This window comes from Protopterus annectens, chromosome 7.part0 (genome assembly GCF_019279795.1).
Source record: "Protopterus annectens isolate FY-2018-M chromosome 7.part0, PAN1.0, whole genome shotgun sequence".
Taxonomy (NCBI): Eukaryota; Metazoa; Chordata; order Ceratodontiformes; family Protopteridae; genus Protopterus; species Protopterus annectens.
In genome coordinates this window covers 1,611,555,813-1,611,573,050 of record NC_056739.1, presented here as the reverse complement: position 1 = coordinate 1,611,573,050, position 17,238 = coordinate 1,611,555,813, and the positions used below count along the sequence as shown (strand labels likewise).

At 36.8% G+C, this 17,238-nt stretch overlaps 1 protein-coding gene across 3 annotated transcripts in view; it reads right to left on the bottom strand.

Moving 5' to 3' along the window:
- SEMA3F (semaphorin 3F) overlaps positions 1 to 17,238 on the bottom strand; it is an 861,789-nt gene that overhangs the window by 243,101 nt on the left and 601,450 nt on the right. For all 3 annotated transcript variants that reach the window (XM_044078156.1, XM_044078155.1, XM_044078157.1), the window contains one exon: positions 13,020 to 13,113. In XM_044078156.1, coding sequence (XP_043934091.1) covers positions 13,020 to 13,113 — 94 coding nt within the window. The remainder of the gene's footprint in view (positions 1 to 13,019; positions 13,114 to 17,238) is intronic.

Below are 17,238 nucleotides of genomic sequence, written 5' to 3'. Positions count from 1 at the left end.
TTATGTGAGATGTAGCTGAACACAAAAATACAAAATTAATTGAATAAGTATCCTTGATTGCAAGTTAGTTTTAAAAATGTAATGGACTATGCAGAATATCTGTTATTTCAAGTGTACATGTGTGTGTGTGTGTGGGGGGGGGGGGGCATTATTCAGTAGTGTGCAGCAAATGCTTTTTTTGTATGAGGAAGCCAAAAGCACTTTTTGATATTTAGGGGAGTCTTGGTGGCTTTTCTATAGTTTGAAAGAAAATCATTGTGACTGAGTCTGAGAAACTATGGTGCTGCATGGTATGGCATGCTACAGTTAGGTATAGTATGGTATGGTGTAGTGTGGTATAGGACAGTATAATATAATGCAGTATTGTACATTACAAGGCAATATAATACAATATGCATTTAAAATATAGTTAGAAATAAAGGCCAGGTTATTGAAATTCATTATCATACAGTATAATTTATCACTCAATGACTAATATAGAAAGAGGTCAAACTAATAATCAAATTAACTATGTGCACCCACAACAGTGGTAGAGGCAATAAAAGAATGTAAAGCAGGGACACCATGATCAAACCATGCATTTTAATTGCCCTATCAGAAGAAACAGAAAGTCCTATTGTACGGCATGGTTTTACTTAGCTGAACCAGTAAAGCACATGAGATAAGACAGCTCTCAGCCCAAATGAAACAAGTAAAGGGATTATTTAGTAAATGGCAAGAAGCCTTTCAGGTGGCCAAGGGATCACTTAGCAAACAAAGAGCAGTAGCAGTTTCACTTGTAAGTGAGTCACTGATTGAAATGTCTTCCTAGTACTGCCTGACAGATGTTGAGACTCCTGTCATTTACACAGTCCACTACTGTGGATAAATGTGCAATGTTCACAAGAGAGTAGTGGAGTCACAGCTTGTCTGATACCGGGATTTCTTTTGTTTTCAGTTTTCACAGATGTCATTGTGCAGGGGCAAGAGATTTTGAAGTAACAACTTAAAGAATGATGGGAAAGGGCCATGAAAAAGATAACAGTAGAAGGGCAGTAGATAAAACCTAAATGCATAGTGTCCACTACTATTAATGGTTAATAAGCAAAGGCTAGCTTTACTTCAAAAATGTTACTTTCAATGCCTACATTGTTTTCAAAGTTACAGAACTTCTTGCAGTACACTATTACGTGCAGTAACACAGTGCAGGTTTACCTGAAACTGGCTAAATTGTGGGCCTGTATCTTACTAAATTCCAGGAGTATATTTAAGTTAAGGTAGCTGGTAAGTTGTTGTCTGTACAGGCAAAACAGAGTTAAGCTGAAAGCACCTGAACTTATGACACTGCAAAAAGTAACTCACAGTGAATTATAACAACTTTCTTGCAGGGAAAACTGAATACTGTTTTTACTTAATTACTAATCCAGAACTGGAAAGCTTTAACTCCCTAGATGACCACTGCTATTACAACTTTATAGTGAGTGACATTTAAACTTCACGTTAATACACAGGCAGAGTTTCAAATCATGCAGCAGACAACTTACTTAAACTTCCTACAATACAGTTCTTGTTTCTACAGAACACATAGCTTACCTTACATTAAACTACCTAATTATGACAAGTGAAGTATGATTTGCTCTTTCTGCTTTGTTTACTAAATAGGAAAACAGTTCATTTATCCTTCATTCTGTAGCTTAATTTATTTTCTTCAAAGCATTCCTTCATGGTTCACTTATATATATTTCACCAGTTCATTTTCCTGTTGGGGTACCTTCTGTCTGGAATTTGCATTTTCTCCCTGTATGCATGTCAGTTTTCACTGCCTCTGTGGTTTCTGAGTACTTTCCACTGACTGCTGAGAGATCACTGATACTTGGGGATTAGTTATTCCCAGAGAGAGTGTAAGTGAATGTGCTGCTGGTAGTACAGAAACTGCTAAATAAACAGTAAGTGCATCTCACAAAAAAATGGATATTTTAAAGTTGTAGTCACATGCAGGCAGTTGGTGTGACAGAGCAAGATGCAAAGGACAGGAAGAAATGGAAACAGTTGATCTGCTGTGGTGACTCCTAACGGGAGCAGCCGAAAGAAGAAGAAGAAGTCACTAGAAAAATCATTGTTACACTGGAGATTTTGCACTTGCTGATATTTGTTAGATGGTTATGCATATCTATATGTAATAGGGATGAACTGCAGTGGGTGTCTTTGGGTTAGCTGTTAACAGAGAACATATTTCTTTAGCTCTGAGACTGGACACTAGAGGATCCAGCACTGGTCAATGCCCACTTGTGGGAACATGGTAATAATGACAGTGTACTACAGACTGAGGGATGCTGGATGGAAATACACAGGGGGGAGTTTGAGAATTTTTATATTACAGGCAAGCTGCTGTTACGGTTTCAGAAATAGAGAATATTAGATAACACTGCCACCATTGCCTGTACAGGGACATTTCCAGGGCCATCCTGAAACATACATTTGGGACTAGGAGATTAGGACATCCAGTCTGTGGCCTAAGGCTATTCTTTTTGCATGCCTTAAAAAGAATTAATTTGTGTTTCACAGAACAGACAGCTTTCTTTTTGCTGGGTACTGATACTGGTACAGGTTTCCCCTGGGATAACTGAAGATATTTGTTTACGTGCATGCATGCACACAAGGATGCACGCGCGTGTGTGTGTGTGTGTGTGTGTGTGTGTGTGTGTGTGTGTGTATGTGTGTCATAGCTCTCAACTGCCCATATTTTTGCATCATATTTTTAGTCTGTTTCTTCAAAAATTGTGGTTTTCTGGCAAATCATTGGAAAATCATTTAGGACTGAAGTCAGAAAATAATTACAGAAATTTGAGGTTCAGACTTCATATCCTTTATAAAATTTATGCTAAAGCAAAGCTTATTATTCTATCAACTTTCTAAGAGCAATATTTAAAATTTGCCTTTGTCCCTCGATTATTTATTGCTTTGTCTAGATTTCTCATTCTAAAAAGTTGAGAGGTATAGTGTGTGTGTGTGTGTGTGTGTGTGTGTGTGTGTGTGTGTGTGTGTGTGTGTGTGTGTGTGTGTACCCACTAATTACTGAAAAAAGTAATTTCTGTACTGACTCAACAAGATTATATTTATTTGTAAGTACTTAGAATCGTCAGCAGCTCTGCTTTCGTTTGTGACCACACTGGGGCATAAGACCTTCAGGCAGGTAAGTGCCCCATTGGGGGGGGCATCTTATTTCTTTACAATATTTTGTGAAAAACTTTCTTATGTCTCTCAGAAAAACAAATTGTGGTTATAGGTGCTAAATATCATAAAAGGACTCCTCTCCTACTCTAGCTGTTGGTTTTAGTTTGGGGCTGAACACTAGATGAAATTGTGCCCTTTTTGTCAGTTAGTTACCCTGAAGACTGTTTGAAGAGGAGTAAATGCCCTTCCTGATTATTTACAGAACAAATGTCTTCAGGACTTGGCACATGAAGTTGTGGCACCATTCTCCTCTTCACCATACCTCCTCCCTCAGGTAAAAGGAAAACAAATCTTTAAGAGAGATGATTGATGATAACCATACATCCTCCTCTCTGTCACTCTATAAATGATGACTATGCCAAGACGTTCTGTTTTTCCTGCTCCCTCTAGTACTTTCCTTTTGAAGGCTGCTAAATCTCTGGATACTTGAACATCTGATCAGACCAAATTTTCAGCAAAGTCATCCAGGAACAGAGAACCAATAATCATATTGTCTGAGGGTGAGGGAAGAATCCACCATCTCTTAGGGAGGATGTTGAAGGCTATCTTATGGAGATCAGGCCTGTGGCTTCAACTCTGAAGACCTTACTTCTGAATGTTCCTTGGAAACATACCCAGACAACCAATCTCTCCTCTTTCTACCCCTTCCATTCAAAAAGGCAAACAAGATTTGTTTAACTTTGCACAGGATCAATTTAAAGCTATCCAGTCATTTCAATCATCTTTGCTTGTAACCTCTTCATCCACTTTTATTCCGATTAAAAGGAAGACTGTGCCTTCTTCTTCTTCTGAAGAAGAAGATGCATTTTCACATTCTGAGAATTAAAAGACTTGTTTATGTATCTCAGTTTCTCTCTCCTCCACCAGATGTGAAAATGAGGCTGAGGCACTTTATCCTCTGACACCCCCAATGAGGAAATATCCTTTCAATTGCTAAAATGAAAGATGTTTTTCAAATATGAAGGTAAAGAAGTTTCTGTCTCCCGGAAAAGGCACTATTAGTGGTTGAATATTGAACCCCAAAGCCTGTTGCTATACTTCCAGTTTTGGGTGCTCTTGAAGATGCCTTTCTGTTGTTTCAGTACCCTAGGCTGTCAGCTCCCAACCCCTAAGAAGCCTGGCAGATTTTGCAAGGGTACAATATTTACAACCACATTTCTAAAAATGTATCTGCTGAGCATGTTGTCATTTATTTTGGCTGCTGATAAAGATGCTAGAACCTTTCCCTTTTCTAACCAAATTTCTAGTGATAAAGACAAGGGAGTTATTGATAGGTACAGCCAAAATTCATACAATCTACACCTTAGCCTTTAGAACCATTAACTGCCAAACCCACATTCCTTTTATCTGTTTTGACAAATCTTTGTAACTCTGACATGAAATCTTATGTTATGGACATGATTAACTCTGCCTCTCAGGTGGGTGAACACCCAATTAAATTTGGCCATGGTGCTGTAAATGCTGTAAAAATGCTGTAAATGCCTTATAGGTTACAAGCAGATTCTAAACCAGGTTTGAATAACATTGTTAGTACAAAACCTGTATTAGTTAAGAAACAACCAGGAGTATATTAATGAATACATATAGAAAGTTTTACTATATATTCATGGGCATGAATGTTGTTAAAATATTGTTTTTTAAGGAATTAAGTTTTATGTAGCAATTTTTATGTATTAATTAGTATGCTAATTGTTTATTTTCTGTGACTGGCTGACTGTGATCACATGTTTTTATCTGATTTATATAAAGTGAGTTTTAACATTGTGAATGTATTAGCACTGAGGAAGAATGGTTTAACCGAAAGCTTTGCTTGTTAGAAATAAATCTGTGTATTTCTTTTGACATTGGACTTGTTTTTTACCAGTACTTCGTATTTCCAGTTACCACTGTACCAGCTCTTATTTTACATTTACACTTATGAGAAGGCAAGCTTGGGATAAGACTGCAGTACTTCCCCGAGGATGTGAAACCTCAGTCATTAAATGCCTCCCCAGAAAAGGACTTCCTTTTCTGTAATATTCTACAGAAGTTTTCAAAAAGTTATAAGATTGAAAGGAAATCTCATGTAGGGAGTTAAACAGCTTTTCTTAACTCATCTTAAATTTCCAAGGAACTGTACATTCAACCTATGTGCATTGCTTCATTAACCCTTCAGATCTACTCAGGAGAAATCAGAGGAAGAACAGTTTAAATGGAAGTGGCAAGCAGACTCCAGAATGAACTCTAATGTCTGACTGGGATCTAACTCCTAAAGAAAAAAACATTTAATTGTCATCACCACTTACTACTTACTTCTCCTCTCAACCCCAGCCTTCGTTTGAATCTGTCTGTGGCAATCAATAACTATATATTCATAGTTTCTAATTATCAAGGAGCAGGGTTACAAAAGACAGTGGTCATCTCCTCCCATTACATCAGGTGTTTCTCAGCCCCTAAAAGACAAGCTTCATCTACGCCTCAAATTATTGCAGCATTATTGCTTCAGGGTGTCATAGAGATGGGTTCCTATTAAGTCAGCGAATGCTTGAAATTGCAAACGCTGCTTAATTGACCTTCTTTGAGTGAAATGGCAAAATTCTGAAAGCACGGAACAGCATTTTTTTTTTCCTAGGAAAAAAAATCATTGGGCCATTTTCGAGACTTTGCCATTTCCTCCACTGTGGTGCGATCTCAGAGTTCGTATATTTAAGAAGGGGGTGTGGGTGTGGGGGGCGAACCCCCTACTTTATTTTGTGTGGGGGTTTTTTGCATTTTTTTAATGGATCAGTGAATTTTTTCCCATGGGAAAAAAAGTTGCTGATCTGTTTATTCGGTATTTTGTGTTTTCGTGGAATTTGGGTCGATTATACAGCGTTCGCAATTTTGAGCATTCACTTATATAATATAGACCCTTAGAGACAGTCCCTCAGTGCAATGGTGACAAGGATTTAACTCATGACTTTTCCAGGGCCCCAGGAAAGCGAAAACCTGGAGACTCATTCAAAATCTATCCAATCTAAAAAAAAAAATTCTGCTCATTCCAAAATTCAGAATGTTGACACAAGTTCTCTTCCCTCTTCTTTACCCCCAAGCTTTTCTGGTCACTGTAGACTTATACTCAGAGGTGAGAGATCTAGGCACACAGAGAGATAGTAGCCTGAACTTTAACCACCATGTGTCGACAGTGGTGAGGAAGTCATTCTATGTGGCACAGTTTATAAATAAATGTATGACATCCAGATCCAAGGAAGTTCTAGTCCCACTGTACTCAGCCCTCATTAGACCAATAATTGGGTACAACATGCCATTTGGCATGTACTTGACTAGGCACTTACAACAGCTGGAGCAACCCCAGAGTTTCCTCACAAAGAAAATACAGGGTGTTGACAACATGTCCTATGTGGATAGACTTAAGGCCCTATCCCTTTACTCTGTCTCCTGCCAACTATTAAGGGGTAAACTATGCCTAACCTACAAAGCACTCTCAAATCTAGCCCTGATGGAGCTACTACACATCCACAAGACAAACAGCATGGGGGTTACCTGATCTAGGAATCTAAACCTAGGCAGTGACTCATACAAATCATCCTGGAGAGACAGATATGTGTCACAGAGATGACCCCTTCTTTGGAATAGGCTTTCTTTTCATGTTAAACAGAACCCTTCCCTAGCCTTCCTCAAAAGCAATTTGGATCGATGATTGGGGAATCACAAATGCACACCTGGGGTAGAGCTTATGTCCCTTAGAGACAGGAGCAATCTGTAAAATACTCAAGGAATATGTACAAGCCCATGCCATCTTCTTGCCCCGAGGGGCTACATATTGAGTAAAACTGGTTTATACCGGATAGGCTTGTAAGAGTTCTTAAGCCATTAACATGGTAATCTCCTATGAAACTATGAACTCAAAGATGCTTGCTTACATACCCCTACTCACAAAAAGCACAGATCATTTTTATTTTTTATTTTTTGCCTTGAGATTATATTACCAATTTACTTCTTTGCCCTTTGGACTTTTTACTGCACCAAGAGTCTTTACCAAATGCCTCACTCCAGCAATAGCTCATTGCATGCTTCAAGGCATACACATTATTCCTTATCTGGATGATTGACTGATACTGGCCTCAACCAGCCATACCATTCCAGGCAGCAGTTTTGCAGTTCACTATGAATCTTTTCCACAATCAGGGTTTCACCTTAAACCTAAAAAAGTAATCTCAAATTGAAAGTCAAATATTGTTTTTTCTGCAATGTCTTCTAGACAATTCCCTGATGAATGCATTTTTTCTCCCAGGAAAAGAAGGCAAACTTATGACCAGTACTTCCTCAAGATCTTTCAAAAGAAAATGCCCACTGCAAGACAATTTCTGAATGTTCTAGGTTTCATGGCCTCTTTTATTTTATGATTCCACATGCCAGATTTCACATTAGAAAGATCCATTGGTTTCTCAAATCAGTTTAGGTTCAACAGTCTCACCGTCAATCTTTCCCTGCTTTATTTCTCAACTTTGTGAAGAATAATCCCACACAATTGAGTCTATATCATTTAATGCAATATTAGTTATACAATGTAAAATGGAAGAATGTGATTTATAGACAAGGCGAATACAAGGAAGTAATTAAATATTAGGATTATGGAAATGAAGCACAAAAAAGGGAAAATGCATGGACTGTGAAATATGCATATGATACAATAAAAGGAGTGCTACAGGGAAGTAAGGTGAAGAATGGGAAGGTGCAATACTAGTGACAGGAATATTACAAGAAAATGTACAGACGTGAAAAGGGACAAGCAGTGACAGAATGGCTTAAGTGAGGTAAAAGAACCTAGAGATTTGGAACAGATTATTATAGAGAGGGGATCTTACATTTTTAAAAGCAAGATATGTTTTTAAATAAGTGAAGGATGCAATTTACCATACATGAGATTAAAAACAGTAATGAAGCAAAACCTAAGGAATCACATTAGTGGGTGAAAAAATAGTAATTTTTTGATACTGTCTAGGACAGAAAAGGTGTCTAAAAAAGATTGGTTTAGTAAGGCATAGAAGATTGTAACAGACAATCATGGAGAACAATCATACAAATTGAGAGAAGAGTTTGATGCAGGGCTAAATAAACAATATACGACAAAACAAATGTGTTTAGCTTCAGACATGGAACTAAGTTCAGAAAATTCAGAATGCTCATCTAGAAGTGCTTGCAAAAATATTTCTAAGCTCCCCATAGAATAGAAAAAAATATACCTGATGCCACTAGGTACATTTTGTACACACACACACACACACACATATATATATATATATATATATATATATATATATATATATATATATATATATATAATTGGACAGGATTAGAAAGATTCAAACATAAAATATAGGTAGTAATACACATTATAACTGGGAAAGAAGCAGGTTTGAAGAAGGAAATGATATTTTTAATTTGGGTTAATGAGCTAATGTGGATTGGACATTACAAAACATTAATTTTACTGCTTATGCTCACAGTTAAAAACGCTGTTACCAGAAAGTGGAAGTTGGAGAAAAGCCATAAGATGAGTGATGTTACAAAAATAATGCAGGACATATGGGATAAAGAGCTGAAAAAAGGATTATAAAAAAAATAAACAGAAAGGTTAGAAATAAGTATAACATACAGGAAACGTATTAACAAAACTCAGACGACTAAGTGTGAATAGACACCAGTAGGATTCTTCTTTTAAAATCATAGACTGCTAAGAAAATATAAATGAATAACAAAGGAAAAACAAAGGAAACACAGAAAAAATGATTTGCCTGTTCTGGTATCACTGTGCTTATACTGTGTTCTGGTCCTTGCTGTTTTTTAAATATAATGTGTAAGACAATAATTCATTATTTTATTTAATTTGTTATTGTTACAGCTTAGCTTGCTATATATAATAATAGGAATAAAGTATAATTAAGGATTTGGATGGCTGTATAAAAAATTAATCAAAAATTGAAAACACAAATTTGGGCTTGTACCCTATGTATAAATTATAAGATACTAATAAGGAAAGTCACTTGTTTAAAAAATGAAAAAGTCAGTGAATCATGCATAAGGGCTGCCCAAACTGGGAATAGCTGAGTCAATAAAAGTTGATTATGACAAAAAAAAAAACTTGGTCAAGAAAGAACTTTTTTGATGGACCAGACAAGTCCTATCCAACTCAAGGGTCCTTTCCCACCTCCTAGCCCCTCTCAGACTGTGATCATAGATGCCAGCCTTGGTCTTTGCTGGGGTGCTGTTTCTGTGGGTGTTAAGGTGCTTGGAGTCTGGGAACCACAGCACGGACAAAAATATGTCAACCTGAAAGAAATGTTGGCTTTTATAAACGCCCTGAAAGCTCTGAATCAACTTTGGTCTCTAGGCGCTCTTTTACCGGTAACAGATAATACCACTGTAATGCGATACAAATACAAACTAGGAGGATCAAGATCATACCCCCTTTGTAGGCTGACTATGACTGTCTTGCAAAATAGCAATTCATCATGATTTATTTCTTCAATCAACTTACAATCCCAACAGGGCAGAATGCAGAACACAGTAGCAGACTCCTGGAGCAGATCCAAGACAGACCCTCACAACTGGATGCTATAACAGGGGGTCTTCCTGCACATACTCTTATCAATTATGAAACTGTCTGAGGGTAGTTACCAGAAGCTTCCTCACAGAATGGACTTGCTCACACAGGACATGGGATTTCCAATTCATCCCAGTATCCATAATCTGAATCTAATTGTGTATATGATAGGTCTATGACATTTTATAGTCAAGTTCGTTTTTTTCCCCTGAGGACATGCAACAGGTATTGTAGGATGCAAGAAAACCTGCTAATAGGAAACCTTATTTATCCAAATGGAAAATATTTTTTAAGTGTCAAAATAGAGGACACGGTCCATCTGAAGTGGTGGTACCCTTATTTCTCTTGTACCTTTAGGAATTACTCAATTCTTACCTTGTGTACACCAATAAAGGTACATCTTTTTGCCATTCCAGCTTGCTAGCCATACTCATTCCTCTGTATATCAAGTGAAACAATTCTTAAAATGGGTTTTGCATATCAGATCACCAAGAAAGAATGTGACTTCTTCTTGGGATTTGAATTTTATTTTGAAAAAAAAAAAACATAACTCAACCTTCCATTGAACCTGCATCGAGCTCTTCTCTAAAATTTCTAACATGGAAGATTGCCTTTCCAGGTAGCTTTAACTTCAGATAGACCTGAATTACAGTCCTTTATGTCTGTTTTTTGATCTTTCAGATGGACAGGATGAGTCTGAGAACCAATCACTTCCTTATGCATAAAGCAGTATCTGAATTTAGCCTTAATCAAACTACACAGCTCTCTGTTTTTTATTCTGATCCACAAAATGATTCTTCTTTATCTAGATGTGCATAAACAGTGAAGATGTTAGCTAGACAAAACTAAAGTGTTTAGAAAATCCTTTATAAATAACTTTTTTATATCTTATGATGGTAAGAAAGAAGGACAGCTAGCTTCTAAACAAACTATCTATAGATAGCTTTCTCTTTCTGTTTAGTTTTGCTGTTCTTCCCATGGCAAATATCCTCCTATAGGCACAAGTACATTGTCACTAAGGAGTGCAGAAAGATGGCAAATGCAAACAAACTGCTGAAGACAGAGCTGTTATTCTGGACTCCCTACAACTTAGAGTAAGAAAATTGTGCCCTAAGAACTAGCATGTCATAAAAAAGATTTGTCAACTCATTTGCAAATCCTCAGGAAAAGTTTACCTTCACAGTTTTCCCCTAAACAGATAGGCATGAGTACAAAATACAAATTATAATGTTTTTCAGTCCTTATTTTGTGAGAAAATGTGGGAACGTTCATAAAACAGTGAAAGCTTACTTTGGCATGCCCATGGAATATTAGTATTGTTTATTAAAACTGAAAGTGGATAGATACCATTACCTAATAGTTTGACATGCTTCAGTTTTAATGTTGACTTGTACAGGTACCCAGTATGATTCTTTTGCTAATTAACATACTTTTACTAAAATTGTACTAAACTCTGCTGCTGAGCAAAAGTGCATGAAACATGGCATTAGCACCACACTGACAGAATAATAATGACATATGGAACATCATTTCACAGAAAACAAACATCTACCTGTTTGTCTATATATCTGTCTATCTATCTATCTATCTATCTTGCTTGCAAATAAGATTTCTTGGGGCCTATGGGTGTAAATGGAAACTGAAGAGTGATTGCCTTGCTCCCTGGAGTACCTCCATATCCTCTTCCCATTCTAGGTTAGGCATACAATAACCAGTAACTTAACAGGGCAGGATGAGACACAGTTGTAGGGTCCAGGTGGTTCTGCTAACATAGGCATGACTAAGTGTAATAATGGGGCTTAGGGGTTTGTGGAACTTGTCTATGGAATTATTTAATGTTACACCATCTTGAATGCTGAGGTTTTCATAGGGATACTGATACCCTCCTGATATGTAGGTACCTTGTACTGAGGTTGACATAGGGATACTGATGCCCTCCTAATATGTAGGTACCTAGTGCTGTGGCTGTCATAGGGATACTGATGCCCTCCTGATATGTAGGTACCTAGTGCTGAGGTTGTCATAGGGATACTGATGCCCTCCTGATATGTAGGTACCTAGAGCTGAGGTTTTCATAGGGATACTGATGCCCTCCTGATATGTAGGTACCTAGTGCTATGGTTGTCATAGGGATACTGATGCCCTCCTGATATGTAGGTACCTAGTGCTGAGGTTGTCATAAGGATACTGATGCCCTCCTGATATGTAGGTACCTAGTGCTAAGGTTTTCATAGGGATACCGCTACACTTTTGACATGTAGGTACCTAGTGCTGAGGTTGTCATAGGGATAATGATACCCTCCTCATATGTAGGTACCTAGTGCTGAGGTTGTCATTGGTATACTGATGCCCTCCTGATATGTAGGTACCTAGTGCTGTGGTTGACATAGGGATACTGATGCCCTCCTGATATGTAGGTACCTAGTGCTGAGGTTGTCATAGGGATACTGATGCTCTCCTGATATGTAGGTATCTAGTGCTGAGATTTTCATAGGGATACTGATGCCCTTCAGATATGTAGGTACCAAGTGCTATGGTTGTCATAGGGATACTGATGCCCTCCTGATATGTAGGTACCTAGTGCTGAGGTTGTCATAAGGATACTGATGCCCCCCTGATATGTAGGTACCTAGTGCTGAGGTTGTCATAGGGATACTGCTACACTCCTGATATGTAGGTACCTAGTGCTGAGGTTGTCATAGGGATAAGGATACCCTCCTGATATGTAGGTACCTAGTGCTGAGGTTGTCATAAGGATACTGATGCCCTCCTGATATGTAGGTACCTAGTGCTGAGGTTGTCATAGGGATACTGATACCCTCCTGATATGTAGGTACCTAGTGCTGAGGTTGTCATAGGGATACTGATACCCCTCCTGATATGTAGGTACCTAGTGATGAGGTTGTCATAGGGATACTGATGCCCTCCTGATATGTAGTACCTATTACTGAGGTTGTCATAGGGATACTGATGCCCTCCTGATATGTAGGTACCTAGTGCTGATGTTGTCATAGGGATACTGATGCCTTCCTGATATGTATGCACCTAGTGCTGAGGTGTCATAAGGACACTGATGCCCTCCTGATATGTAGGTACCTAGTGCTGTTGTTTTCATAGGGCTACTGATGCCCTCCTGATATGTAGTTACCTAGTGCTGAGGTTTTCATAGGGATACTGATGCCCTCCTGATATGTAGGTACCTTTATGGACTTATACTTACTGATCAGTGTAGAGACACTATTGAGCTTGGGATCATATGAGCACTTTCCTTTGCCTGATTCAAACTTTTGAGGCTCCATATAGAAGATGTTATCCTGTAAAAAGAACAAATGTAATTCATAAAGGGAAAAAGCTCAGTGTACACTGACATTGTGAAATAGCATGGCTATCAACAATACATTCATTACGCTGTTTCTGAATTGCAAAAATCCACAGTCTAGCAAAAGTTATCAATATGAATAAAAAGCAGTGTTCATATTCCTTTGTGTTCTTGATATTTTGCTTGTAAATTCTACTCTGAAATTTTTCTTTTGGTAAACCATCTCTTTCCCGGTCACGTACCTCTCTAAGGGAGCCTGTCATGGGTAGAGACATACGCAACTATAGAAAGACTTTGAAAATTACTTTTTAGGACCAGTTCTATAGACCCAGACACAAAGTGCGGACAGAAGGGACAAAATCATTTATAATGATGTCAAACCTGAAAAAAAAAATGACACTATTTTAAGCTGCATTTTACTGGTAGTACAAAAAATGCATTCTTTAGAATTACATTAGTTTGTTTCTGGTTAGAGTCTGTGCAAAAGTACATCAAATGCAATTTTTTTTCTGTAATTACTAATTGTTGCATACATTCTCGCCGATGCTATTTTTGTTAACCATATGAGCACGCACACAAATACACATGACAGAAGACTGAACCAGAGTTGCATGGTTTGCAGTTTTCACAAGTAAGCCTTGTAGAAATGATAAACACAAAAGCATTCAGATACATTTGCATCTTTTCAGCTGTGAATGCAAGACTATACATATAACTGTAGTGCCTCCACATGATTCTTGAGATCTAAGCTAATGCTCAAAATTTGCTGAGTACTGACGCACTGTTTCTTAACACTGCTAAGATTTATTTTAACATGTACTTCATTCACGGAAGCTGATTAATGAAAGGCATACTCTATCTACTCTAGTTCATTTCATAAAGCTAAGACTCTTCAGAATGTATGTGGGCTTATCTTTCCATGCTATCATTTTTCCCATTAAATAGCTACACTTTCTGGAATTCTATGGCAGTTACAGAGCAAAATAAAAGAAAAAAGATGATGATTTTGGCAGAGAGGCAAGCCCCCCTTTCCTCAGCAGCACATTCACTATGTAAGTGCTCTGATTACAAGGTTGCCTTTCCCTGAGGGAAGGGTGTGTCTTTTTCGCAGTGTTGCTTGACTTTTAAATTAGAATCATTAGCATTTTTCACTCTCTCTTTTACTTAATCTCTGCACAAGTCAGAAAACTCATTTATCTGTTTAACTGTATAACTATTCCTAGCCTACTAGAGAAGAATGTTTTACAGGCTACAATCATTTTTTATTCTAGATAATGATTTTGTTACCAAGAAAGAGTAAATTCCACTGCAGATATTAAACTATACACTGGGAAACAGGATTCCAGCCAATAATGTTCAGGTCTATGTCAATTCTTCGAATGCTTAAAATTTCGAAAGTTGCATGGTCGAGACCAAAAGTTCGAAATTTCAAGTGTTCGAAGATCGACTTTCAGCGGCGCCGTACAGTGCAGATAGGGAGAATTTCCCTTTTCTGCACTGAAGTGCGGTCTCGGAGTGGCTAGCCCCCCTGCTCACACTGTTAAGCTGTGTCTTTCTTTTTTTCTTTTTTTTTTTTAATTGATATTCGAACATCCAAATGTTGAACATTTGGTCTCGACCATGTAACGTTCGACATTTTGGATGTTCGAACATTTAACATAGACCCTAATGTTCTACATATTTACTAATATTGGTAAAATGTAAATTAAATATATTAGTTTGTTCAATATCCTCATGTTTAACCTTCTGTTCATATTTTTAATTATTCAAACATGTTATTAAGATCTTCATAATGCATTACAATGAAAACTACTTTCTTAGAAACTGAAACATATAGAAAAATTAAACAATGCGTTATAGAACTATTTACAATATATACAAACTTGCCTGAATAATTATTTAATACTTGTAGCTTTTATATTTAGGAAAAGAAAGAAAATTTCTACAATTTTATAGAACTAGGCATACAGTTATAATTTTGTGGAGATAACAATATTCTGAAATGTCAATGAGTGATAAAACTTTAGTCCAAGCATTCTTATGAATAGTTCTTGGATATATTCTGCTTTCCTTTATTCTGGTCCCTTTGATGGCTGCTTCTTTTAATAATGAGCAGAAATACTTGAACTGAGGCGATGATGACTTTTTCCATTTCCTTGTTATGTTTTTTTCTTGACACAGCCATGACTGCCCACAATAAATAATGAGTTTCATTGTCGATTTTAGGTTGTTCTGGCTATATTGAGTAAAACTGGCATCTTTGTCAAGGAGAAGGTATCAAACCATAATGCTTTTAAAAAAAATCTTCTACTTTCTCTCAAAAGGGCTTTATATGTGAACAATCAAAAAATATATGTGACCAATCTGTATTACAAGATTTCTAACACCACCAACATTCTTTGTCATTATTATTAAATTTGGATATTCTATTAGGTGTAAAGAAAGGCCTACATAGAAATTTCCAAATGAAAATGCTCAAATATTGTGACCACCAAGTATTATTATAGAATTCAGTAACTGTTTTTTTTTTTATTTTCTGTAGTTAGAGTTGCATTATGTCCTAGGGTAATATGTTTCCAAAATTTATCATTATTATTAATATTATAAGGCACAAGGATTTTATAAAGTTTGAATATTTTATTCTCTATTTTATGTTCATTACGTGTAATTTCATATACAAGTTCAATTAAAGTTGACTTGTTTTGTACTGAGATTGAGATGATAGGAGACATTTCTGCTGTGCATACATTTTAACATAAATTCAATTTTGAGAATTTATATTTATTCATAAGATATGGCATTTCCTTAATTCTGAAGTCAGTAAACCATTGTTGCCAGTGAATTAATTTTGTTTGTTTTCCAGTTATTAGTTTACTTGTGTTAATTTTATCAAAACTCTCTGTAATTTTTATGGGAATGCTCAACTCAAACCATAGTTTCAGATCTATGTTGCCTATAATTGTGTTTTTAATATTTTTAGACAGTAATTGTGGCAACTGGATTCAGTAAAAGAAGAGATGTTACTCTGAAAATAATTACATATATAATACCAAAATGATTATTTTTCTTGTATAATTAGTTGCATCAACTTTCAAACTGAGTTACAATTATGATCTAATTTAGTATAGTTTCAAAAACTACTCACTTTACATATGTGTTTCTTCTTCTTCTTTCAGCTTTTTCCCGGTTAGAGGTCACCACAGCGGATCCCTTGTCTGCTCATGATTGGCAGTGGAGTTTTACTGTGTGGAGTTGCCAGCCCGGCACCCAACCTTCCACAGAAGGCACACACATGCACGCACTCACACCTAGGGCCAATTTAGAGTGTCCAATCCACCTACAGCATGTCTTTGGGATGTGGGAGGAAATCAGAGCACCCAGAGGAAACCCACGTGACCACAGGGAGGACATGCAGACTCTGCACAGAAGGCACCCCAGCCGAGGATCGAACCGGAGAACCTCTTACTGTGAGGTGACAATGCTAATCACTGCACCACCATGGCAGCCCCATTTTACATATATGTTTACATTTGGAAAATTAATAGCGCTTGAATCCCATGGTTTGATATGATGGTAAAAAGCTATACTAGTATTTTCTGGATACCAAATGAATTTTATCAATACTTTTGTTTTTTTCCTTTACTTGCATTTTATCTGGAGGTAGAGCTAGAAGTTGTATTATATACAATATTTTTGGAAAGATAGCCATTTTTATTAATTGCAATCTGTCTTCAAATGATATTATCATTTTATTCCATTTAATGGTTAAATTAGTAATGTTTTCTGGAGTTTTTCAATAGTTTATGTCTTTAGCTTCTTCAATTTCTCTCACTATATTTAAACCTAGATAATCTAAGGTTGAAGTATGTATACCAATAATATTCAAAGCAAATGGAGCAAAGCAAACCTGTAATCCAAAAATAGGTAGGCACTTGAATAACCATGGGCAATCTGGGATATCCAATTTATTAAAATTCAAGGCAGCAAACCAAGTCAAAACTGCAGCTTAAGAACAACCAATAAAAACACATAAATGCCCAACAAGTACTACATTTTCATTACAATAGACACAATCAGATGTGTAAATACTTGGTGTTAACAATTCCTTCAGTTATATACC